Below are 27258 nucleotides of genomic sequence, written 5' to 3'. Positions count from 1 at the left end.
TACAGCAACATATTGGCTCGTGCACCACCAACAAAGCCACTGGCTGAGCTCCCTTTGCTTCTTTATTTATCTGTTATTACTGTAAATGATGTAATAGGCATTAGGAATTAAACAGGCTTGCATATTTCTATGCAGCAAGTACCTGACTGTTGAAAAAAAGGAAAAGTATTAGAATTGCATATTAGTTTAGTTGGGAAGTTAGTGTGTGAAGAATAAGGAATCTGATAAAGTTTTCATTGTAAAGCAGAGCGACACTTTAAAGCAGTCTTTCTCCTTCTATTCCCTTTGTCTTCCAGTATCTCACAGAATAGCCCGTTAAATAAATTAAATACATTTAATCTTAAATAAATTAAGAGTCACTAAAATGTTTCCGATGAACTAAAGGAGAAATAAAATGTCAATTTGGGAAGAGAAAAAAAAGTGAAATTGTAGTCTAGATGAGAGCTTTTCTGAATAAACAGCAATAACTTCTGAAGTCAAAATGGACTTCATTCCTTGCTAATGGAGAATTTGGATTAGTTGCCCCATTATTCTAGCTAGTTAACAGATGTCCACACTCTGTCAGTGTTTGTATTTCCATTGGTAAAGTGCCTTAAAGTGCCTTAAGTTCTTTTTTTTTTTTTTTTTTTTCCTCCTCTATCTGAGTTCATCCAGAGATGCCTGTCATATCACCTGAGGAGGAACCACAACAGTATCCACAAAATACTCTGTGTAGTGCACATGAAATGGTGCTGGAGAGGTGAGCCTTCCACCCGAGGTATTGGCAGACAAACAAATCCTGCTGCTGTTGCTCTGGGTTGGAAATTACTGCTTCTGCTGCTGTTGCTTGTCCTCCTCTTGGAATAATCCTGTTTAAAGCCACCCCATTATAAATTTGCAGAACTCAAGAAGAGCAATCTCCAGCAGGAAAAGAGGAGATAGTGGGAACCAGAATAGCTCGAGGCAATCCCAGTCATTTACCATGGATCTTAGCCTGGTTAATTTATGTGTCCTCAATAGGTTTGTCATTTCAACACTTACAGGAAGAGCAGTCTCCAGGAGATGGAGGTTAAAATGACATCTCTCACCTGCCAGCGAAGGTAATGTAGGCTGGAGGTGTCCTAGTCATTTAACATTCACCATGGCAGAGGCACACTGCCTCCCTAGCCTTGAGGTTTGGCACTGATTAAGGTGCTCCTCATTCTTGCTGCTTTTAACATGTCACTATTTTGCATGTCTTGTCCCAGGTGAGTGCTGTAGTTGCTCTGCCTTTGGAAGAAAAATACATACTCCAGCTTTTAGCGCTTAGACCCTGGGGGGAAGGTCTGAGCTGTATCAATTCAAAAGAGGGTTCAAAACTAGGAGTCCTGACTAGAAATAGGTACCTACTTCCAATCCTCACCTTGTCATTTTGTACTGATGGGTGGAGGTGGCTTTTCCCTGCGCATGCACACTTCTGTGGATGCCTTTTGTAGGTACTCTGTGAGTACGAGATGCAGGCAGGAGGAGCAGAGTGAATTCTGGCAGCAGCAGGATGTTTAACGTTAGGGGGTGAACAGTTACGCTCTCCTTGCAAACTGGCTTTTGTTCTGTCTTGCACAGTCACAAGCCATCTTCTGGGATGGCAAAGCTGAACCCAGGAACTGGACCACAAAAATCGGAGTAGTCAGTCTCAGTTTCCAACAGCTTAGCTTTCTAAGTTTGCTTTTGTTCCTTAGACTATGCAGTATTAGAAGTGCATATGGATAGTCGCTAACTTCGCAGCAGAAGTCATGTTTGCTTGCTTATGTTCTTATCCTAACTTAAACTGGCCTCCTTCTATTTCTGTCTCCATAAGCTGTGTTTTAAGTTCAGATTTGACGGCATGCCATTAAAACTCAACAAAAGCGAAACTTTTTTTTTCTACTCCACCATAGTACCTTGAGGGAAATGCATAGGGTTCAAAGCAATGAAAACGGGAAGGTGCACAGGTGGCGAGCAATGCAGATGGCTGCACATCCCTCGTCCCTGCCCTTGCGGGGCAATCCGTGAACAAGACCAACAAAGACTGAGGTTATGTCCATGGCAGCTGAGACTGAAAATCAACACTATCTCCAAAGTCCCAGTGAGAATTGTTCTCATTTGCAGAAGCCACCTAGTAAGGCTGTAACTTCTGAAATGGTGAAGAGCTTTTTAAATGTATTTATTTTTGCCACATGCTAAAAATAAACTCCAGAATCACACAAGCTTAAAAAGCTGCAAAAAGGTTTTGTTTGTGGGTTTCCTCTGAGTGATCCTGAGATTTAGATAAACATCTACACCTATGAATACTTACATAAACTCAAAGACTTCCAAGGTTTTGCCCTTTACTAGGTTTCCTGCTTTTGTGATTTAATTCTTCAAGCAATTTCAAGTCTGACTGCTGAGTTGTGAGAACCACATGGATATCAGGCAGCAAAAGACATGAGAGACCAGTCATTTCTAACCTCTTACCTGTTTCGCAAGAAGGGCTGCTCCATCCCTTTCTGCATTTGCACTCGTCTGGCGACACACAGACCCCACCATTGTGGCAGTGTCTGTTACACACCACTGGAAAATACACAGAGGATCAAAATCTCATTTCAGTAATAACGATGCAGATCCTAAAGTTGCTCTATTACAGCAAATAACTAATGGTATGAGTTAAAGAAGTAAACTGATGGATGATCTGTCCCTTTCCTTGGATTTCTTTCTCTACCAGACGTCTTGCATCTAAAATTCCTTGCTTTTTAAGCATTCTAGCTACTCTGGTTCAGAGATAGAATTATATCCCTGTCAAAGGCGACCTGATATTTAAATGAGCAGTGAGGACTGTAATAATGGAACTGCATATGTTTTGCCATTCAGCTAACATAGAAGGGTATGAAGGCTGATTTTTTTCCCCAGATACTCTCTTTATTGAACCTCTTTCATAACTTGTATTGCACAGTAACGTGACTCCTAATAGGTATGATTGCCTTTTTGTGTTCTCAAAATTATTATTACTGCATTCACTCACATAACCTTGAATTTCATAAAAGTTACTCTGGATGGCATGGACATTTTTGCTTGTTTGTTTGTTTTTCCAGAGGCATTGTTATGCAGAAAAATTGATATAGATGTGCATGTTTTTACATAATACAACTGCACTGCTGGTAAATGTATGCTCTGAAATAGTTTAGGTACTGTAGTACTTCAATATATTATGCTTTGATTTCCTTGCTGAGGTCAATCATTTTAAGGGGAAATACAGAAAAATAAAAAAGGGTTTTTTTTGTCTTCTAGTTTTCTGCAAATCCAAATATGTAATGAGGAAAAAAGCCTGAATGAGTTCATACATACTTGTTTCACATCGAGGTCCAACAAATCCATAAGCGCAAGAACAAGTATTTTGAGATAGACAAGTTCCTCCATGCTCACATGGTGGATCACATTGCGCTGCCAGAATAAAACATGAGAAATAAAATACAATTCAAATATTACTTTCTGTGTGGTTATGAGCACAACGCTTGTTACTACTTTTCCCATACCATTTTATTAATCCAACAAGTAATTTGGCCGAGGAAAACACTGCAGGATAAAAGTAGGTATCACATTAGTAATACAGCACTAACGAGTAGCTATATAACGTCTGCAAGGGAATGAATTTAATACTATAATATTTAATTTCTCAGCATGCACGTAGTTTTGAAGTTTAAGTTCAATAGTTGATACTGAAACCTTGCCCATTCCTTTAGCAATTTGCCTTGTGGATGTTCAGTCAGCCTTAACAGGTGCCAGAAGGTACACTAAAGCAAAGATGAAGTGCTTTTTCTTTATAGAAAATAGTTAGATGGGAATTTGTCAGCAAAATGACAAACGTTTAAGCAACAATTTGAATGTTTACTAAGTAGTGTGGGGTCTGCAGACAAAGCAGCAAGTTAAATAAGGATTTCTTGACATGCTGCAATATGCAATGTCATTCTGTGGAAGAAAGAGGATGAGCAGGTGTATTGTGTACAGCTGGAAAGTACCACAGCTCCTGGAACAGGCTATCTGCTGAAGGCATCTGTTTGGTTTTAAGCTTTGATTGTTATGAGCCTAATGGCTTTATTGTGCAGAGCACCTGGAAGGTTTAGCCTCTTAAACCTAACATCTAAGGTAGGTACCTGATATCTGATGTCATGAACACTTCTGTTTGCTGTTCTCTGATAAAAGGGACCTCCGTATGCCAAACACGGGAGAGGAGAAGGCCAGTGAAGGTAGAAGACGACCACTGACACTCAAAGAAGAAGAAGTGCTGCATGAAGGAGCAGTGCAAGGCATGTGTGTCAGCTGGCTCTTACACCTTCAGAAAAAAAAGCCACCTCATATAACAGAATGAAAAATATCTTCCCTTGTGCTTGGGAAGTGAATATAGAGAAAAATGTACTTTGGCACACTTTGCTGGCAGAGTTTTGTCTTTATAATGAAGCTAAGCAAGGTTATTCCAAGGAAAATGCAAAATGAAGCTAATTCAGAGATCTGAAACAAAGCATCTCTCATTTTAAGTGTTGTTACAAGGGGAAAAGCCCATAATGTACCACATTCTGTTCTTAAAACTGGAAAATGGACTGTGTAATTGGAAAGCTAAATGAAGGAAAAATACTTGTGGCACCACATAATTTAAATGAAGTTCATGTGGTGAATTCCCCCTCACCTCTTGTGACTGTCACCAAGCCTTCAGGTAAAGCCATTGCATATGAACTTTGCCATCCAAAAAAAGTAATGAAAGCCACCACACATTTTCCAATTGCATTGAAAAAGACAAGCCCCAAGAAGCTACCTTGAAATAAACTTTTTTGACACCATTAACTTCAAGAAATATACTTGGTATTAGATGTGCTTTTCAGGTACTTCAGTATTTATGTTTGCTATTACCATACAGTTTTAACTGTGAAATTTTCAATGCTGCATGAAGATTACTTTAGGATTGGGCATGCCGAGAAGAGAAAACTCACTAGATGTAGTTTAGATTCACACTATACATGTTAAGAATTTCATTAAGTTAAATTTAGTTTTGATGTGATGGGCTATAAGGTTTAGACATTTGCAGTTCAGCATGTGTTTAGCTGAAATTTGAGGTGTACGTGTGTGAGAAAAAAAACAACCAACTAACCACATCAGCATTGTCTGGACAGCTAAACAGATTTTATTTAGACCCATTTAAGCAGTTAATGTCAAACTTTACCAAAGTTTTTCTAACTCAGCCACTGGTAGCAGCAGTTCAGGATCTCGTGCTATTAGGGTGAACAGCAGGTAGCACTCCGTGATGAAATAGAAAGTTGAAGAGAGTGAAAGAAACTGAAGCTGTTTTCCAACAATTATTTTATTCCTTTAAAATTGCAGTACTATATTTGTAAGCCACAACTCGCGTTTGGGAGCCCACGCTAGATCTCACTGAAGTCCATAGTGGGTGTAGGGCTTTGAAAGGAGGGTGCTGACCCGTCTGCTGCACACATGTCCATCTGGAACATCTCCCCTCCTCTGGGTTTGGGTAAGCACAGGACCTGGTTATAAAGGGATTCCTTTCCAAATACAAATTAACAGTAGGTAGAAGTGGTTCATATTCTTTGCATGGAGACAGGGAAACACGAAACCTGGGAAAAATGTACCACTCTTTTTGAAGTATATGAAATGTGATTGCCTTTCCTATGGGACAATGGTTGCATAAGCCTCCAGGTGCCAAAGGAAGTGCTATGCCAAGCAAAGTGACATTCATACATATTATGCTTTATTTCAGCATGTTTTGTATGTAGCACTTAAAATGAATGTGTCCGTTTGAATAACGTACTTTCCATCTGGCCTTTATGCATTCCAAGATGCATCTGAACTGCCAGAAGAGAACATGGTATTTTGGATATTAAAACATTCAGCTCTTATGGTGACATTTAGTAGTAAAATGTTTAAAACTATTCTATTACTGGTGAACAGCAAAAGATAAAAACTGAATGGTGGCTGCAACGTGAGAGCAAGAGTAATATTCACCTAAAAGACATTTCCCTCTATAATAGAAATATACTGTTTGTGTCAACGTCTTTTCCAGAAGTTCTATCTTTCATCTCCTGGAATGAGTATTTTTTTCCATAAACATTTGCTAAATTGTACAAAGATATTGCAGTGTTTTTATACTAAGCAGTTTTGGATGGTATAAAATAACAGTAAAGAGGAAAACATTGCTGCAAATGGTCAATCTTGCTGTCAAATGTATGTATGTTTATGTTTATAATTTAAAATCTGGAGGTGAAAATGGAGAAGTCCATTATTGTTTTCTTTGAAAGACCTTTTTGGGAAATATCTCCAGACTTCTTTTTTCCATCAAAATGAGATCATGCACTTTTCATAAGTTTCTTTACGATAACTTCGGGGGTGCTCAGGAATACCAGATGCTGTGTTGCTCCCTCCATTTTCCATAGCCTAATCAGCAAATGCCTTCCAGGACAGAGTTATTGCTTAACATCTCAAAAGTGAGTAAACTCCCTGTGTTTACTCCCTGCCACGTGAGGTCCTGGGCATGTGCCACTGAAGCAAGGCTCAGAGGTGTGAAAGCATCACCTGCAGTTCCATTTAAAAACTGGAAAACCAGTCAGGTCAGGACAAACTTCACTGGAAGGAACATAGTCTACCTTATCTCATGCAATCACTGTGCGTTATTTATTTTCTTTCAAAGATGCATTAATCTAATTTCCTAAATGTACAGATGATGTTTGAATATGTGCAGCATATGAGAGGGAAAAAACAGAAAAGAAAGTTATCAGGTTATTGGTTTTCCTTTTGAAATGTTGTGGACTGGAGCCTTTCTTTTGCATGTAAGATACACAGATAAAGGAAATAAAGCATAGGGTTTAAACAAGTATTGGTGCAATTAAAATAAATCGTAGGCATATTTATACAGTCCAGCAGTCTGGAGCCCAGTTATGAAATAAATATCCATCATAGCAAATAGAAAATTAACAAGATTAACTTGACTGAATAAATTTGGAATACAAATGCAGACAATGGTTCTGGTTAGGTTGTACTAATGAACTTTGTTTTGTGAAATGTCAGCTGAGTGCTCATCTGCAGTCAAAAAAGCAAATAAAGTGTTAAGAATTGTTAAGAAATGAGCAGAGCACAAAATGCCAGACTTTATCATGGTCTGTATGCATGGTGAGCTGCATCTTAAACACCTTGCCTGGGTCTGATCGCCCAGCTCAGAAAAGATATAGTAGAAGTGGAAAAGATGCAGAAAAAGGTGACAGGGATAGTCAAAGTTATAGAGGAGCTCTAGTACAAAGAATAAGTGAATAGATAAGGTCTTTGGGAAAGACATGACTTGAGGGGTAGTATAGAAAACTGCAAAATCAGATGTGGCCTGGAAAGGTTGAACAGAACACTGCTCAAAGGCATCACCTCGGCTTTTTGAAGCACATGATCTATAACTTGATGAGAGACTATTCTGGACAGTGTCCCTATATCTTTCCCACATACTGCCAGACATCTGCTGTTGGTAGCTATCGGAGATAGGCCTTTCGGTCTGATAGCATAGAGGTTTTGGGGTGTAAAAATGTCAGAACAGACGAATGTCAGCTACCTGATTTATTTTTGCCTTGTTTCATCCAGCTGTTCATCCTGTAATACTTTCCCATCTTTCCTGTTATTTTGAAAATTATTTGGTTTGAACAGTGGTCTCATAATGTCAGTGCTGTGTTTTTAACTCTTGAGCTGAAGGTATGACTACTACTGTTCTAGACTTCCCCTTCTTTTAGAAAATACTGCACAAAGCCTATGAAATATCCCAGTTTTACTGACTTAACATTTTTAAGAAAATGTTTCTAAAGCAGCATGACTTTACCCTCCACAGGAATTCTGAGGAACTTTTGTGACTACTAGAAACTGGAAAGGTACTAGTCCTTAACTGTCACCTAATCCAAAATAGTTTTAAATAATTGTCTGTATTCTGTGGAACTGACTTTTTAATCATATAGTTTTAGTAATCAGACACTCCCTATTGAATGAACTTGGGGTTAGAGAAATAAAACCAAGGATGACCAGAAATTTGGCTTAAATTCTTATCTTTTGTCAGTCTTCAGGTCTAGGTCTTTCAGAAAGAAGCACAACGATGAGGCCCAGAACAGAATTTGTTAACTTCAACGCTGTTATGGAATGTGTTCCACCTTGGGGCACCCGGAGGAGCTCAGTTAAGTCCAACAGCTGCTCTTGGAGAGTGCCATATGTGCAGACCGTGGTAAATAAACTGAGCTCAGGGAAAAGACAGCATTTGTTTCCTTATCCAGTGCATACAGCATCTTTGAAAGTGCAGGCCTGTGTCCCTGTTGTAGAGTGGGGAACAGAGGCAGGACAACGAGTAATTGCGCTAAGTTGACTAACACCACACTGAGTATTTCAGAGCATTACCCTTAAAGGTTACAAAGTGCTGCATTACATGTGCCACTTGTAATACACTAGAAAAAAAATCAGAAACACTCTGAAAACAATCCTGTTTGGACTAGCTGTCCATTATTAAAGTACTAGGTTTTTATTCATTTGACATACTGAGCTGAAATGTGTAAAGCTCCGTGAGCGTTATGACACCTCTGCAGTGTGCTTTGGTGGGTGATAGGTGCTGTCCTGTGAAACTGCTAGGAGTGTACTATAGTAATGCATTGCTTTTACGGTACATATCCTTGAAAAGGGCACTCAGAGTGGAAATTACGTATTTAGTAGCATCCCTCATCACCAGAGGAATTCTTGGCTAAGTTTACTCCATAAATGCCAGCAAGCACCTTCTGCAAGAGAATATGCAGGAGAATCCAGTGCACTACAGCTCAGCTCCCCTACGTATTTTTTATTGTTCTGTAAGTGATGCTGGCTATTTTCAAAATGCTACTCTGAAATGAAGTTTTTCAAGGCCCTGCCTGTTTAGTAGACTTGTCTTTACATCAGGCCACTAATAAATGGAGATACTGCCTTTATGCAGGAAGGTGAAAAAGCTCTGCAAGCTGAGAACCTGGCCAGCTGTAGGAAAGGGCATGGGAGTGCTGAGTAGAGCCTTGAGGAACTACTTCATCTCCCCTCATCTGCGAAGTGAGTAGCTGCTGCCAGAAGTAAAAGATTTAAGAATCTGTAACACTTATTACGCCAAGGCAAGATGGGCAAAAGCAAGGTCGTACTTTTTACAGATGACAACGATGTTGGTAGTGAAGGAAGTAAATAGAAATTGCCAAGAGCATCTGAACGTATCTCAGTTTAGGTGTCTGAATATGAGCCAAACGCACTGTCCTCTAGCTATGTTCTCCCAAAAGAAGGCGGGAGGTTAGACCTGATGATGCCCAGAGGCCTCTTCCAGCCAGGACTCTTCTGTGAGTCTCTGATTCCCAAACCAGGAAGACAGAGTAGGGGGAGAGGACTTTCAACTAAATTGTAACAGTGAGACTGAGGTGATTGTCCAAAGGGATAACAATATTACAGATATAAAAGGTGGTATGATTTACTTTAGAAATTTATTTTCAGGGTGCTGCTTATTTTTTCTCTACCAGTCCTCCAAGCCTGATTTTGAATATGCACAACTAGAAAAAAATATTACATTCTGTCACAAGATAAATATTGCTTAGTAAAATATTTATTATCTTAGAGTATCTTCAGCCACTCTTACTAAACAAAGGTCACATCTCCTCAAGCTCCAGAGGTATTAAAACTTGGTACCGATGGGCTGTTTCTTTCATCTCGGTGGATTTTTATATCAAATAGGATGGTGGCAATTACCATCAGTGTGTGAGTCTGTCAACATTTTTGCCTACTTGCCATGGATGCTGCATCGAAGCCTGAAGATTTCACAAATGTTGGTCTCACCTAAGCTTTGATCACTTGCTCAGTGTTGCTGTCTCCCGTTCTTAAAGGGTACCACTGTTCTGAGGGAAGTCAGTACACTTGTGGTGGCATTGTAAGGTGCCGATTGCTGAGGTTATGACAGGCCTTAATCCAAGAATTATCCTCCTCTTTCAGCTTTGTCTGTCATGATGGATCAGCCGCATCTGACATGGGAAGGGACACCGACGCTGGAGGCACAATGGGCGCTCTTCACGCTACTGGCTGCAGTGCAGGTGTGCAGGGGAATGCGGGGGGAAGCAGGAGCCATGAGCGTGTTGACAGGCTTATTATGGAGCCAGGTGAGTGACAAGAGACAAATAAAGGATGTTTGTGTGTCGTGTCGTCAAGCCTTGAGACAGAGAATGATGTTGGTAATAAAATATTTCATGCTAAGGACCGTCCAGAGAGATTTTCAGTAATACCAGTAATTGAAGAAAACATCTTGTCTTGTGAGACAGTAAAAGGCAGGGGTAGATTTATGTTTTAAGGACCATCCTGATGGGCATACTAAATATACACAAAGCAGCCGTATGCCCATATTCATAAATATTCATACGTGCACGGGCCTGGTCTGTGAGGGGAGGCCACTCTGCAGGCAGGCTTGCCGTGGGCTTTCCAGTGCTGGGAGCCGCTGGGTACTCTTCCAACTCCAAGTATAGAATAGAGGTCAAAGACAGGGTCTTTTGTGCCAAGTAACCTAAGTCCTATAGAAGGGACATTTCAGAAATGTGCAAACTGGCAAAAATTATAGCACCCAATGTAATAATGACCTTTTCTTACGCGTTTTGTAATATATCCCCAGCACTGCTCTGAGCTCAGGGGGCTGCAGTATTGCTGGGGGCTTTACACCCCCACAAAGCCTTGCTTGCTGCAAGGAATCCCTGCGAGGTCCTCTGCAGTGCATTGTGGCTGAGACCTCACTATGGCTGTGCTCTGTGCGCAGGGCATGAGAAACCGTATGTAAAAGAGAATGAAATAGATGATACTTTTGCTTTGTGTAGTGAAAGGCCAATTAAGATATCAACTTATCAGAAGGATTTCAAAAAAAAAGGTGTAATTAATGATATCTAAGTCAGGGAATTCATTGTTTCAACAATGTGCATAATGCTATTGCTTTATGGAGGTATTCTAAGCTGTCTAATAAATAACTCAACATATTGTGAAAACCCTTCTGGCGCTATACATTTCAGATGACAAGTTCAGTTTTGTATTTAAATTATTAGATAGATATTTTAAAAGTAATTTTTCAGGTAGTAGAACAATTCGTTTTTCCTAGGATATCTGTTGTATAGAGAAATTGTGTCAATTTTACTCTTTCCCACAGAAGTTTTATATGTTTTCAAATGTAATGACTTCAGTAGAATGAATCTGGCCTTAAGCAAGGGTAAGTAAGATTGCAATCTGTCCCTGGTTTCAATAGATTAGATATTATCAAATAAATATGTCATTTTTGTAAGCAGAAAGAGCTTTTTCAAAGTTATAGAATGTTTGTCTGTTATTTTGAAATATAATTGGCTTCAAAAATCGGAATGACCTCAGATAGAAAAACCCGCAAATTTATAACTAAAATTAATTTTTACTTTGGAGGGTTATTAGGTTTGAAGTTGTAAAAGAATTTCAAAGAGGATTTCCTCCCTTACCTTCACATGTAATTCCATCACCGCTGTATCCAGCAGGACAAGGCCCACATTTAAATTGTCCATCTTGGGCTGGCTCGCACTGCACACCAGTAAAACACGGCATATTAGCGCAAATGACTTTCTGATGTGTCCTGCCACTGTTTTTTGGCAGTTCCACACGATCCATCACTGTGTTGTACTCCTTCCTGGTTGCTGCGGTCAGTACTGGAAGCCTTGCTCGGGAAGCTGACCCTGCTGGGACACTACCGCTTGTATCAAGGGAAGAACCTACTACATGGAAAGGGGAGGGGAGGCGTGTTGCCAAAGTAGATACTCTCTCCAGCTCTGTTGGAAAATCTTGAGATGATTTAGTCTTCAAGATTGCAACTCGACCAGGCCATTTCCTGGGAGAATAGCTGTACTTGGAACGAGTTTGCTGGACAGCATGTGGCCTTGCTAAGAATGAACTTGTGCTTGTGTTGTGATGAGAAGGAACTGTCCGTGCTGTACCTGGTTTGTCTTGTTTAAAATGCAGAGGGGTACGGGTTGTCATGCTGACAGTTGTGGCTCTGGGGTCTGACTCCTCATGCAGAAGGAAAGTGTGTGTATCGCTTCTTTTTTCAAGAAAAGATTGTTTCTGAGGTACTGTGGACTCCATATCAGGTGTTTTTGCTGATGATGCCTGAGCTTGGGAAGTCTTCCTTTTCATTGTAAGGGATGGAGTGTTAATGACTGTGGGGTTTCTTTCCAAAAAGTATGTAGCACTTTGTCTTGGAATTTGGGTTTGTGAAAGAAGGGAATACATGTTTTCTGCTGTCTTTAAAATGTCTTCCTGGTGAGAGCCTTTGGCATCTTCAGTATTTCTTCCAGCAAAATCCACATGGCTTTGGGAAGATCTTGAAACTAGGACAGAAGAAAGATATATATTAGCCATAGTTTTGCTGGTCTAGGGTTTATAGGAACCACAGTGCAAGCAAGCAACAGAACGTCAATTCTAGCAGTAAAACAGTGAATCTGTCATATATGCTAAGGACACACTTATGCAAACTAGCATAGAAATGACATGGTGTTACCTGCTCATGGTGTTACCTACTAGAGGTAACACCAGCACTGGATGCACAGGGAACTGCAATACCGAAACTTACAGGGTGGCAGTTCATGAACCAGAGAAAATGTGTTTATGCTGGCTTAACATTGAGCCTAAGGTGGTAAGGCTCACTGAAGTTCAGACATTATTCTTTGAGGTGCAGCACTGGGTTTACAGGGGTTAAACTGCAGCCAGGTAAAAACAGTTGCCATACTGGTTTATTAATTTTGGATTACCCGAGTCCAGGAGGTTTTGGCACCGCGCACCTTTCCTTGGCGCACCCTACAGTTCTTGACCACCTGAGCTAATATTTGTGTCTATATCACAATAGTGTGCTGGGAAACGTTTTGCTAGACAGTCCATAATGCAGCGACTTTGCATTCAAGCCTTTGCAGTCTAGGAGCAAGATGAGACATTGCCTTTTGGGGCAGATAGATACTGGAGTTGGAGAAATAAAGAACGTTAAGATGGTCCTTGGCAAGATTGTGTCCTAGAAAGGCTCTAGTGCCACCACACCTGTGCATAACTCTGTAATGCTTTTGTAGACCTTATGGCAAAGGAAAGTTCTAGGATAGCATTTAAATGAGACAAATGGAAAAGCTTTGTTAATGCTGGGTACAGCTCCCTCCAGACGTGAGGGGCAGCATGTAAGAGAGTCTGCTGGTTTGTAACTGTCACCCACTTGTTACAGAGCCAGCCACCTTTTCACTTGTGTAAGGAGGGATGATAGATGGGGAGAGGGTAGTCTGTGAAGGCCCTTGAAAGTGGAGACGAGTAGTTTGAATCAATACTTTCAGGAAGATTAATGGCCATCTGCTGACTCTAATGAATGGAAGAAGCTATTTTTAACCGGTTCTGGCATACTCACTCCATAGGAAACGAAATATATTGGATCCTGAACAAAAAAACCTCACTTGGTTCTAGGGTTAACCCCATGCGGGATGTACCTCTTTCTTTTAAACATAAATATTAATCACTTTCTTAAAACTCCCATTGATGTAGAAATTATGCCAGAGTTAGCAAGGAAAGAGCTTGAAATGCTTGAAAAAGGTCAAAATGAAAGTTAGAGCACTGACTAGATCAAAGCAAATCCTGGCACCCAAAGCTGTGTTTATTTGGCTGATAAACAGTGTCATTCGACTGGTGGCTGATGAGTTTTTATTGTCCTGAAGCACAGTGTTTTGAACTTTTACAATGGTACTGGACCAAGCTATGGACATGAGTAGGTAAATATCTGGTATTTAGTAGGTAAATACATGGATTTTGCTGTCCAGAGTAAGGCTGATGAATGATGAGGTACACAGAATGGGAGGTAAGAGATAGCGAAGCAGGGAGGTCATCAACAAAAAGAGCATGAGAGGATAGCAGAAGTCAAAAGAGGTTTAAATATGAATGAGAGAAAGATGAGAGAAATATCCCCATAGAAAATTATCAGTAATAGATGATCATTACTGCCTTTAGAAAATTTGATTCAGGGACCAGAAATCAACAGGAATGACAGTGAAGGGCTGAATGACCTCTCTGACGAATTTCCAAAATGAGCCCTGATTATCGCTTTGAGCTCCTTCTACTGTGTCATAATTAAATGGGCTTTCCTCCTAACTAAATTTTAGTAACTAGTAAGGGGATCAGACTGACTAGAGTATCCTCTCAGCTTTCATTATCTCAGAGTTTTACTTACAGTGATACTGTGCTATTTAGTTAGGATTAGAATATGATTGATTTTTTTTTCTGAAATACCTGAAAAATTCTTTCTACAGTCTTCCAGATATCTAAATAAGCTAAAACAAAGAAGTATACCAAAAAATTGCAGACTCAGTTGTCTATAGTCAGCAGCTTTCTCATATCTTGTATTACTTCAATTTATTTTGCTTGCAGTTTGATCAATATCTTCAAATGTATAACCCATTATCAATGCAGAACTGTGATTGCATGAATCTGGTTTTCTCTGTGATGCCACTGTATGATTACATATTGGACTGGATGAAAATAACAAAAAAAAATGACAAGGCAAAGTGCTCAAGGTTATATGACGGTACAAAACCACATTTTCACTACCTGTCAGTATTTCTGCCTATACTAATAGGGAAATGTGCAGCAGTGAAACTATGCAGTTTGTTTTCCACAGAGGTAGATAAGAGACTGAGCATCTCCTGCTTTGCTCCAGCTATGTGTGGCACGAGCTCCATTCCTATCAATGGAGTTACGTGACTGTAAGCAGGGCGTAATGCCAGGATGGATCAGGCCTTCAGAAGATAGATTCCTCTGTTGCCTCCTTGTTTGGAGAAGATTAGAACAATGGTGATGGAGGGAAAACTTCCCAGACAGAAGTTTAACATCCCTCATCCAAATCAACACCTGGGCACTTTCCATCTACGTGGTGCAGGATTCCCTGACATGAGAACCCCTCAGACTGCAGTTTGCCTGGTGTTTCAGATATTTTGTGCCACTTGCACTAAGCTCATAAATAAGAATTGTCATAACCAGTCTCTGGTTCACGCTTGCCATGCCATTACAATGTTGTTAAGGCACAGTAAATTCTGATTTCTTCTCTCACTTGAATTGTATTTTATAGTGAATGGCTACGTATCTGTAGTTGAAGAGGTTCACTTTCATTCTGAAGGTAATAAAATGACTATATAAGCTAGCGATAACGGCAGTTCACAAACAGAGAAGACACTCAACAGTCTTTTAAACCCAGGATGAGATAGCAACACTCTGAAACACAGAAATCTAATGTATTTTCTCTCTTCTGAGTTTCTCGTTATTTTTTTGCATTTACAAGCTTTCAGAAAAAAAGCCACATCCAGACTTGAACTAAGAGAAATCACATTCCCTTCTGGCCCAACCATCTCTGTTCCCAGAGAAGCAGCACACGTTCAGTGCTGTGCCTGGGACAGGGAGGAGGACCAGGTTGGTTATCATGTTCCTCTGTGCTGTTCACCCAAGTCTTTCCTGGTCTTACACTTACGCACCTCCACAACTTTCTTCCAAAGCCGTGTGCCTTGTGGACAGCCAGATCCTACCCTACAGCTAGCAACTGACATTTCAAAGACTTGCTTGAACCTGTAGACACGAGTATTTATTACCTTTTCATTGCTATGCTTCTCTTTTCAACTATTAGGTAGAAACTTAAATTTTGTTTTCTAAATAAATGCAAGTTTTTAATGACATGACAGAGACACTAAAACCATTGCCATATAATCTCAAGTGCTGCTTTTTCCTTTAATCTAATCTAATACCCCAAACCAGTTTACTCTCCAGGTGGAGGCTGGCTCTTTCTCCTTGGCAAGATCATCTAGCTGTGGTCTCCTTTGCCTGTCAGCTGAGAGGATTGTGGGCACCTTTCATTCTGATCAGGTTACAACTATTTCAGAATTCTGTAATAGCTTAAGGATTCATTATTAACACAATTCAATAAATGTACAATTTGTGTAGTTTTAGAGCTATTAACATTTAGTAGTACATGCTGTCTCACACATTTCTGATTCAGAAAAATGTCGACAGAGAAATGCTCTTCTGACATATTACACTACGTGGGTCATCATTTAAAGTTTGAAACATCTACCAGCACATAAATCTTATTTAAAATGTCAGGAGAGAATAGAAAAATTACACTGGTCTAAGGAGTCTTGTTACCAGGGTATTAAGGATCATCCCATTTCTTGTGCTACTTTTTCACATTAATATATTTTTCGCTATTTACTTGGTGAGAGAAGGGAAACAGAGCAGCTTTCAATAGAAAGCTCTAGGGAAATTCTGTTTTTCCATCAATTCTTAATCTGCTCTTTTATTTGATTAAGTTCTGGCATAACTTTCTTTTCTAGTCAGAGCGTGTTTAATTCCTAAATCTTCTGTTTAGCCATTCAAGCATACCGTAATGTCTTCCCTCTCCCAAATATTCAGAAATACGGCTTTGATTCTCCCTTCTTTCTGCTTAAGCATCCAGAAGTTCCCCACATTCAGCTGCTGGTTGGACTTCCCAGTCACTGTTCTCTTACAATCACAAGCAGTAACTCCCAGAATAAATTCCTCGGGTCCTTTAAGTGAAGTATGGCTTCGATTTCCCAAGTTTTATAAAGGGTATACTTCCAGGATTATTTTTGTATAAACAAAAACATTCGAAAGTCCCATTGAGATGCGGATATTATTATAAATTTACATAGGAGCTTAAGTTTAGAGCGCATGATCCTTTACCGATTTTTAATGTTAAAAATTGAAAAATCAAACCTGTTGTAAAAGAGTTCAGGAACACACAACACACTGAATGTAGGCACAGGAAAAAATTAATCCCCACTTAAAAAAAATGTGGAAATAGAGGATATGAGTAATAACTTCTATAGGAGACGTGCCCAGATCTGGAATTTGCAAATCAAAAAATGATGTGGAGCTGCATGTGAGCCACTAGCTGTGCACAGACAGGCAGAACTAACCAGCCAGCTGCGTAGCTTGTACTGAGCTCACAGTGAAGCAGCTTGTGGACCCAGCATGTCTTACACCCAGGCAGGTCAGCACATGAGCAAAGCAGTCCCATGACTGTAACCATCTGTAAGGTGCATTCAGTCTTAGTAAAATCTGTCATCCCAAACCACCACTTCTGTCATGGGTAAATTTACTCATTGCTTTAATGATGGAATTAAAAGGTGAACATCTAGTTCACTGTCCCTGAGCTATGTTTCAGCCTGATAGAAAATGAGATTGTGTTGCTGATGTTGCTACCTGGTGAGCAATTTTCTTCCCCTTCACCTACCAAAATCCTGAGCCACAGGGGCTATTCTATGGAGTTTGCATCATTCAGCCACTCCTGATTATAACTGTTCCTCTGCTCAGACTCTTTTGTTTGTCAAATGTGGCTGCAGCTGCACATACACAATTCTGTAACACCATTCATAATTTGCAACTCAAATTTGCTTTATGTGTATGAAATACAAAATCATTCTGCTCTAACACAATGTTTTTTTGTGGAGGAGAAAACCTGGCATCTCCAGCCAGCTCACCCACTAAACTTTGTTTATGAGTTTTCTCCCTGTATCCTCCCTGTATTCAGATTAAATGATTCCCACAAATGGAATGGGGTCTAGGCTCTGCCACCAAGGAGGTCCTTTTCCAGTGCTAGGGTGTTGAAATTGTATGTGAGTACACGAGAAGGTACTACCTCAAGAAGAGATAGTGTGTTTGGTAATGTCACATTAAAGGGCTTTTTGCTTACTGTGTTTGCATCACAGTATAAAACTGTTCGTTTGCCTCTAGGTTTTCAGAATAATATAACTGACATCTCAATTCATTTACTGATGTGTTCAATGAAAACTGGGGTTCTGAGATGCTCGGTCAGGAAACAAACAGTTCAGGAACATAGAAATTATATTGCTGAGTACATGTCAAAGAACATTTTCCATCTTACCTATAGATAGGTCAAGGAATACATAAAGATAATCCTTTTCATACTCAACAAATACCAAAGCAATGTCTTAGAAAGATTTTGCTTAGATATAGCCCTTTCCTTACATGAAATATTTTTCTATTCATAGAACTTTTCTGATAGAAAGCATTATTATTTAGGGATTAAGAGAAACAAAAAACTTAGAGTTGGGGCACTAACACACACCTAGTTTATATTCATTTAAGCCAGATTTCTCCATAGACTTTAAATGACTGGCTCCTTTTTAGGTGTCCTGAATAGATAATAGCAACATCAGGCTATAAGCTAGATTTCTAGAATGCTACTCAAGCCTGAAAGTAACAAACCAGTTTTAAATATGAAACTTATCCTAATACACACACATGTAATATATGTGTATCTGCATTCCAAGGAGCTATCCATCAGCTTTTGATTAGTATGATTCTTGGGACAAGACATCATCTGCAGGCAAAGTGCAAGAACAGTGCAAGAAGGTGATGAACAAAGCAAAAGCTTTACAAAAAAATGAGCCTTTGAGGAAAATAACACAGTTTGTGCACTTTGTTTGCAGACTCTTTTTGCAGGGTGTTTTGGGTTTTGGTGGTGGGTGGTTTTTTTTCTTTCCACTTATGTGTTCTGTAAGTTTTGAAAAAAAAATTCAGCGTCAGGGTCACCAGAGACAGTGTTTTTAAAAATGGTGTAAGAATTATTGATTGCAAAGATATGAGCGTGCTCCCCAAACAGTTTTTCCCCCCCTCTATCAATACTTTTCTTTATCAGTATCTTTTTTGGATTGTATATGGAGATTTAGAAAGCAGCTATATTTTTACAAACAGACAATGTTTTCTCAAACACCTCTTCTACCTTCCAGTTTATTTCAAGATTTAATTGAAAAGTTCTCTCCTAGGGATTGCAAACACTCAGCACGCTTGATGAGCTCTCACCCTTGCACAGGAGCCTTGCTCCTCTTGCTCCTTTGTTACTAGATCTCTTTCTGTGCTCTGTACATTCCTCGGGTCTAACCCATTCTGTAGTTTTTAGAAGTGCTCTTCCTGTGCTTGCCTCTGAATAGCCAGCCAGCAAAACAGGAAGCAAAGAATTATGGTTGTATTTCAAAACGCCACGGATCACCCGCTTCATCCCCTCATAACTGTTTTATTGTCCCCTCTATCATTGTCCCTTGCCCATCTTTAAGGTCTGAAATTTACCTCTCTTCTTTGTGTTCTAACTTCTCCAATTATTTGAGTCTGCAATTGTATTATTTCAGCAGCTACAAAGACAGTATAAAGATAGACTTCATACAAATAAATTATATTTTCTATTCAGGAATTGGCAGTGTATTTTACTTCTCAGCACTGCGAGAGATGGAAAAAATAATAGGAACTGTTCTTATCTGATGATGCCTCATGGGCCTTCAGACTCTCTTGTGGCTTGAACAGGTTGATAGATATATACAAAATAGGCTAAATCAAGACAGATTGTCTCTGAAGCATCCCTGTCTAATTCTCTGAAATATCTATGTAAAATCCTTTAGACTGTAATAACAGATTATAAAGAAAGTTCATAACAGTTCTTCAAAAGAAAATCCACAATATTTCTTCAAAGAAAAAATAGCTTAAATTTGAATATTTTACTGAAATTCTCCTTTTATTCGATTCAAGAAGTAAATGGTCTAAAACTATAATTATGTTGTTTTGAGCTGTAAACACACAAAAATGAGTTACTTTACATATGAAAGCCAAGAAACAATCTGAACTATGCCTTGCTGGAGACCAGTAATGAATCTATTTTAGTACCACATAAGTACATATAAATACCCTCAGTGAAATCATGCTTTTATGGAACTCCTCACAATTTCAACTGATTAGGTTGACCACTTTCTATAGTTTATTTTTAATACAGAAAACAAAAAGCAAGGAATTTCAGTAATAAGTTTTAAGATGGTATGTCAAAAAGTTCTTAGTCAGTTCGGTCAATGTGTATCTAGTTGAACCAAATGGGGTTTTTGCTATGGCCAGCAGGTTAGCAATGATAAACAGTATGTCCATTTAGCTGTGCATAAAGACTATGAACAACGTGCATTGAATTCAGGTTCCAGTTTAGAAGAGGGGTCGGCATCCCTAAATCCAAGCTAAGCAGCATTAATGCAGAATTCGAAGCTTGCCTTCCATCTGAATGGCATATGCCATAAAAGCAACAGTTCCTGAAGTATGGTTATTTAGCTATAGCTCACTGCTAACATAGGTGTCACCAGCTCTTGACAAAACTTACTTCTGCCCTTTGAATTCTGTGGTGGCATGTTGGTGACAGTCATATCATGAGCCTTGCCTTTATAACATTCGTAGTTTTCTCTTTGAAAGAGTATTAGGATGAGCAAGCAGAGACATTTGGTACTTCAGCTAGCAACCATCTGTTTAATCTCTCCCTCTCTAGGCTCTTAGGATGTATTATGGAGATCATTGTTTTTAATGGAGCAAGAATTTCGAAGCTAGACGAGGTCACTTAGAGGTTCAACATTGTGACATAAATAGCTATGAAGAAGATAATGGGTGCCCTTTTTTATTTGCATTGAAATAAATATAAAGGGGAAGTTATGGACTGACCAGAGGCATTTGTGGGAGAAGGAGGAAAGAAGGCTTAAGGATTACTTTTCCTGTAAGGTATCACATTAGCTTAAGAGGAATTTAAAATTTCATAAACCAATAGCTTGATTCAAATCTGAGGTTTTAAAGACAATATTCTATAAGTACTGTAAGCGTGTTAGGATGGACAAAATCCTAGTGAGAACTGTTAATTTTTTAGTAATACAAAAGATTTATCAGTTGTTCCACCACTTACAGACCAGAGAGCTCTGGTGATGCTCTCCAGTGTGCAGTTCTAACCCCATGTCCTATAGAAATGAAAAGAAAAGAAAACAAGTGTCTTTTGTATTTTTATTGTAATAGATGAGATAAATTCTCTCTAAGGAATCATAGGCTGGACCAGATGATCTTACAAGGTCCCTTCCAACCTGGACTATTCTATAACTCTATGAAATCCTTAATGTAACAAGTTATCAGCATGAGAGATCATTTTCTCCTGCATCCCAGAGGATCAGTTGTCCTGTGTTAGCTATAGGCTGTTGCTGTGCCCCTTCAGAACTGAACTAGTGCTATACATGTGATGTGTAATTTTGGGGGTGAAAGTCACATGGTTTGGCAGTGAATATCACCAGATTCTGCAAGCAAATCTGGGGAACGGAGCGCCACTGCATCTGCAGGTACCTGTTCATCAACAACAGGAAGATGTTAAGGAACTAGTCCTAAATTTGCCACGAGCAATTCCGGAGAATTTCCCAGCTATTTTACCCCCCTCTACTGTAGTGTGCTTTGCACTGCTTATGAATCCTTTTTCCTCAGCTGCTGCTTTGCTTTTGCAGTAAGTTGCAAAACTCTTGTGTTGCTTTAATGGGGCCAGGATATTGGTCCAGTATGAGTTGCTTACACTTTTAAGGGGCTTCTAAGTACCTGTAACAAAACAGCAATCTTACCAAATTTGTGGAAACAGGGTTGGCTCTCTTTAAAAGCTGTGTGCTATTATAGCTAGATGATTAAATGAGCTTGGAAATTTTAAAAGGAGATAAACTTGCTCTTTGTTCTGTCAGTGTAGAAAACTACAGAGCCTGTATCTTCCATAGATTATTTGTTGGAGATGAGTTGTTATTATCACTTAAAAGTCACGATGGCACAGTGATTGCTTAAGCAAAAGGTGGCACATTCTTGGTAGGAGAGAAATGTAATCTGTACTTGATGTCCTGATTGAATGTAAATATTATTCATGGCATATAGCTGAGTCCTCTTCCCTAGTGGTTTTATGGCTTGGGGTTCATTGGTCTTCTATTGCTGAGCTACATCATTTCCTAAATATATCATCTGTATTGGAAGCACTTAACAAATTCTGGATTGACAGACTATATGGATCAGTGAAGCTGGAAACCGTTTATCTTTTAAATTATCTAAACATATTCTTCCCACCGTGCCTGCTTTAGTTGTTATGTTTGGGTCATAGCATATACCGTACAGGCTTCTGTTGATATTTTTCTGAAAATACTTAATATTTTATTAGGTATCCCTAAGGAGGAGAAAGCCATCAGAAAGACTGTCAGGTTCCCTTTCTACCTTGACAAGTACGGGCGTGGATTTTCAGTGGCAATTACATACCCAGAGGGCAGGAAAGGGTCACAGCTTATGTCCAAAATGCTAGGCTGATCCTGGCCTCTGCAAACATTACTGGTATACCTTTGCAAAACTGTGTCTTTCATGAGTCCAAATTTATGTGGAATGTCTTTGTGTGGCATTTCTAACCCCACTTCAGTTACTGTTCCATCACTTGCCCCTTGAAGGAGATATTGCTACATCATAACTGGTCAGTCTGAAGAAAAATGTACATTTTGTCCTGAAATACACAAACTAGAAACACTGAAACATAGTTTACAAAAGGGATCAGCAACTTCCACCATAAATTCCAAAAAAGAATTGTGGACAGAGTTTCAATGGCCTGAGTAAGAGCTAGATGCTGGAAGCCACAGCATGGAGACACTGCTTCCTGGTTTTGGAGCCCACAGGACTGGCAGAGAGCTATTACCACACAGAGGCAGAATGGACTGTTATTTACTATTGACGTGGTATTTCTGTTATGCCTTCTTTGCAAGGATCTCAGACAACTTCACAGCCAATGACTGCAGCATCAAAATATTCCTGCCTTCAAGTAAGCTTTGTAACTCATTGCACAAACCATGTCAAGACTGGTTAGTTACTTCTTGCTAAGCACCCTCTGAATGCTGAAAAGTGTGTGCATTTCGTCTACACCTGTTGATACATACAGATTCAAAAGTTCTGTGTGTGATGTGCCTGCCTTAACAGGCTTTAAGATGTGTCTTCCAGGAACAATGCTTGGCGCTCTCCATTAGGGTAGTGCTATTCATTTAATGGAATCGCTTGTGATTTACACTGGTATAAGTGAGACTGGAAGCTGGGCCTTGATCTTTTTAATGCAAATTAATCAATTCTGTTAGATAAGAGATGAAAGGAGTCCATTATGTTCTTCAGTCATCTCTTGAAGCAAAATCATTTGATTGGTTCCAGGCAGTAAGAGGTCCCTACTCCTGCAGTTAGCTCCAGAGATGAAACCTTGCGTTGGTGACCAAAGCTCTTACCAGAGTTATTTATTTTTCATGGACAGTAATCAATGATGAGTGCTAATAATGGCAGCAGTCATTTCAAAGTTAAAAGTTAAGAATGTAAAACTTAAAGGCTAATATGCCTCTGGTGTTAGACTGAGCACTATGTGTTTAAACGCAGGCATTCTTTTAATTCAAAACATTTTACCCTCCTTTTAAATCCTTATCTTGATGTTGATCTGACAGTGGTGCAAATAAGAAGGTCACAGAGGTCTCTCTGATGTAAAATCAAAGTGAATTCAGAAGCATGATGCGGATAGTGGAATAGTGTAAAACACGGAGTATGTAAACACAAGAAATAGCTGGCGCATACAGAAGTATATCAAGTGCCAAATGTCTACAATACTGCAAATTAACTGCTATGGCAGGAGAGCTAGCAGTGGTGTTCAGAATGGAAAAGCAGAACTCGATTACAGAGATCATAAAATAATCCTTTCCCTTGATCTTTGGCTCCCTAAACCAGGAGAAGCAGAAAGAGCTGGCTCTGAACAAACAATCTTTTATCAGTGATGGATGTGGTACTGCTTTGTCCAGTAAAATTGCTGATTTACTAATAGGAAAATAATAAATCTTTTGTGATGACACCGACCTCTCTAACCTGCTAAAGGAAGTGCAAACAGATGGGTATCTCTGTGACTGTGAGTGATGAAACCAGACTAGAGAAATATCAGTAGAGTCTGACGAGAACTAATATTGCAACCTGCAGTAACATCACCAGCATCCCCCATTAGGATATATTAATTTTCCCTGTGCCAAGAATATGACCACTGATACTGCATGGTTTGATTTAACAGACCTGCCTCTTCTAACAACAACGTAACAGATATTTCATACTAATGTGAAATGTACCCAGGGAAGCCTGGACAGATTTAACTTCCTTAGACTTTCCTCTTTATTGCAATACCAGCAAAATTAAGGGACTTGTGATCCTAATGGTAATTTTTGTAAAAAATGCAGGATACCTGCTTTTTGGATTTTGAAGGGAGAGAAATATGGTTTTGTTTCTGATATAAGAAGGTATTTTAAAAAATAATAATTTTCCTTTAGATATGAGACTCCGTATCGGCTTTGATACTGGTGATGTTTTTCCTTAAGACTAATCTAATATACTTCAAGAACAATTGCAACCAAGTCTGGTTGATCTAAACCGGTACAAACTACTGGTACAAGCCAGGCAAAACAAATAAGTGAAAACAGAATGAGGCCCTGCGTTGTTGGCAGAGCAGGTAAATATAGCTCAGAAACTTATTTGTGGAGTTGCATAGTTTGCAGTAAGTCAAGTACATCAAAAGATTAATACCTATCACATATCAATGCTGAGGAAATGGTACTTTGTTGATTATAAATCAAAATTGAAGGACTTTTGGGTGCAGCTCATCAAACAGTGACTTAGGAAACAATTTTCTTCTGGCATATTTTTTCTCCTCGGTAGTCTACAAAGGCAGTTGGGTAGTTTTTGCAGTTTTGGTATGAAAAAAATGCTTATCCTTTAATCCTTAAATCACAACAATTGAGTATAACTTCATGTCAAAAGCAGCCCATAAAAGTACAAAATAGGGATTAGCAAGAGTATTTTTAGATTAAATTTACTGGAGTTGGAAAGAAGTGGCACATAATCTCAGTACCTTCACAAGCACTGTAGCAAGCTGAAGAGGATTTGCTCTGTTTCATTTGAAGACCGATAGCATAAGTTACATGGGAGAGAAGCTATTATTCTAACAGGGAGGATTTCACAATAATCATAATCCATAACTACATAAATTTAATTGAAAGTTCATTCTTTTTTGTCTGATATCTTTTAATCATGAACACCATACAATACTTTTGCTTCCACTAGCAAAGCACAGGGGAAAGAAATTTAAACCGATCATTTTTGGTCATAAATTAGGACACTCCTAGAGCTACAGCAATTGCTTTCATTTCTAAATATTAAAACAAATGACTGTTCTCATTTAACCTTGAGGCACAGCATCCTCATCGTTTATATTGTGACATAATTCACATGAGTGAATATAAGGTTCTGATGGAACAAAAAATAATCCCTCTTCATTCCCTCCCCAAAGTGCTCAAGTTGGCAGGATAGCCACCTTTGCAGCGTGAAGTCCTGGACTCAGTCTGCATATTGAGGAGGAAAAAGAAAAACAACCTCCCAGCTTCTGATAAACAGCTTGCTTTAACAGCAACGTGTATTCGTTTCAGATCCTGATACTTGGAATATTTCTTAAGTCTTGCCTGGAATGGTGTATGACAGATATGTCGATGTCTATGCTTCCCTTTTTAGAACTTGCACAAATATATTTGTTATCTGCTGTACCAATACCTACAGCTGCAGATTATCTGTTCTACTCAACAGCATTTGAATGACCTTTGGGGTGCACAATGCATATCCCATTATCCCATTAACGACAAAGTGCAGCTCTGGGCTGAAATGTTAGTTTATTTATATGTACAATGATTATTGTTTTTCTCAACCACTTTTACAGCTTCACCAAGTTATAGAAGAGTCAATAGGAGACTTAATGACTCTGACAGACTAAATAATACTTTGTACACACTCATTGCTAGAGAAAGAAAAATGTTGGGTTTATTTTTGTGACCTTTAGATTCAGAGAACTGGCTAAAATCAATTTATAGTTCAAAGAGGTTGGATGATACCTACACTAAGCAGTAAAATTGCTTCCACTTTGATAGTGTGCATTAAAATATAACACCAAGGTAACAGTCCTTGATTTGGATACAGAAGGGGGGGGGTGGGTGAGGGTGGGTTTGTCAACTGTAGGAGGCTGGGGAACAATTTGACAGGTTTCAAGCCAGTCTGTCTGGAATACTTAAGACAAAGGTTTAGAAAAAACCCCAAGGAATCGGACCTAGTAACTACTGTTATTAAGGAATAAACATGAGTTCTCTTGGCTAATCACTCTGTGCAATAAAAAGTGGACAACCACCTTGACTGTCCCTGGAGAACCATGCATTGAGTTATGAGAATTTCATTGAGAGAGCAAGCAGGACTGGATGAGTGATGAGTGGTTGCTATGCTATTGCCACTTTCTGCCTGAGGTCAGGACCCAGCTTTGCTCTTATCACAGCAGAAGACCTCTTCTAATGATCAGTCCTCCGAGATTAATTGGGCCAGATGAGTTTCAGAGCTCCCTAAGGAAGTTTATTGCTCAGGCTATGAATGATACTATTGAAATGCTTTAATTATCTGCTGCCTTTAGTAGTTGGCATAGTTGTTCTTGCATGACACTTTGTTTATCATCATCTTCACAGGTCACCTTGGAGAACAGATGCCTTGCAGCAAAAGAATCAGGAAGGAAGGAAAGCAGAGTGATACTGGCATGTGTCATGTTCTGATCTTACTGAGGAGGAAACACGTTTTGAAATCCTATGCCAGTGCTGCCGCAGAAATACAGATGTGGTGATTCATACCATCTAGTAAGTCCTGTCGTGAAGAGTTCTCCCTAGTGGCAAATGAGGTTAATCTATTGAATTTCGACTCACAGAGCCAGGTATTCCTGAAACAAGACCTGCTAGCTGCTTACCAGGTAAGAGTGACAGAAAAAAAGCCCTCAGTGTTCAATTATAAAGTACATTGTATTGTAATGGCATACTAGTTCATATTTTCTTACATTCTTTGTATGCCAAATCTTTTTAAAATTCTAAAAATTACAAATTACCTGGTCTGGGGACTTTGGTACAGGTTCGACCATTTCCAAAAAACCCAGCTGGACATCGGCCGCAGACATAGCCGATGTACGGGGGTTTCCGATCAAAACACAACACCCCGGGAAAACACGGCCGGTTGGCACAGGTGGGGACATGTGACAGTGGTGCTGTGTGGCCTGAAAAAGAGGGGAGTTCAAGCATGTTTATTTTTAATTTCTCATTTCAGATGCATATATAAGATTAAGTAGTGGCTGCCTGAGCCCAGCTAAAGCTTTGTAACTGCTTTTATTCTTCTGAAGTCTAATTAATGCAGAATGTTCCCAAACCTTGAGCCAAACATGAGAATGTCCTGTAGGCACAGTGTAACAGAACAGCTGTTTCTCATTAAAGCAAGATTTATTAGTCCTCTAATTACATGTTTTCAAGT

General features: G+C 39.3%; 1 protein-coding gene across 1 annotated transcript in view; it reads right to left on the bottom strand.

Annotated features, from left to right (window-relative positions):
- Positions 1–27258, bottom strand: part of LOC121092587 (von Willebrand factor D and EGF domain-containing protein-like) — a 186246-nt gene that overhangs the window by 36321 nt on the left and 122667 nt on the right. Inside the window, exons 20-23 of the mRNA XM_040603822.1 lie at positions 26843–27007; positions 11484–12365; positions 3319–3414; positions 2452–2547 (exon numbers count right to left, since the gene is read on the bottom strand). Coding sequence (XP_040459756.1) covers positions 2452–2547; positions 3319–3414; positions 11484–12365; positions 26843–27007 — 1239 coding nt within the window. The remainder of the gene's footprint in view (positions 1–2451; positions 2548–3318; positions 3415–11483; positions 12366–26842; positions 27008–27258) is intronic.

This window comes from Falco naumanni, chromosome 8 (assembly GCF_017639655.2).
Source record: "Falco naumanni isolate bFalNau1 chromosome 8, bFalNau1.pat, whole genome shotgun sequence".
NCBI lineage: Eukaryota > Metazoa > Chordata > Aves > Falconiformes > Falconidae > Falco > Falco naumanni.
This window is presented reverse-complemented; position numbering and strand designations above follow the sequence as displayed.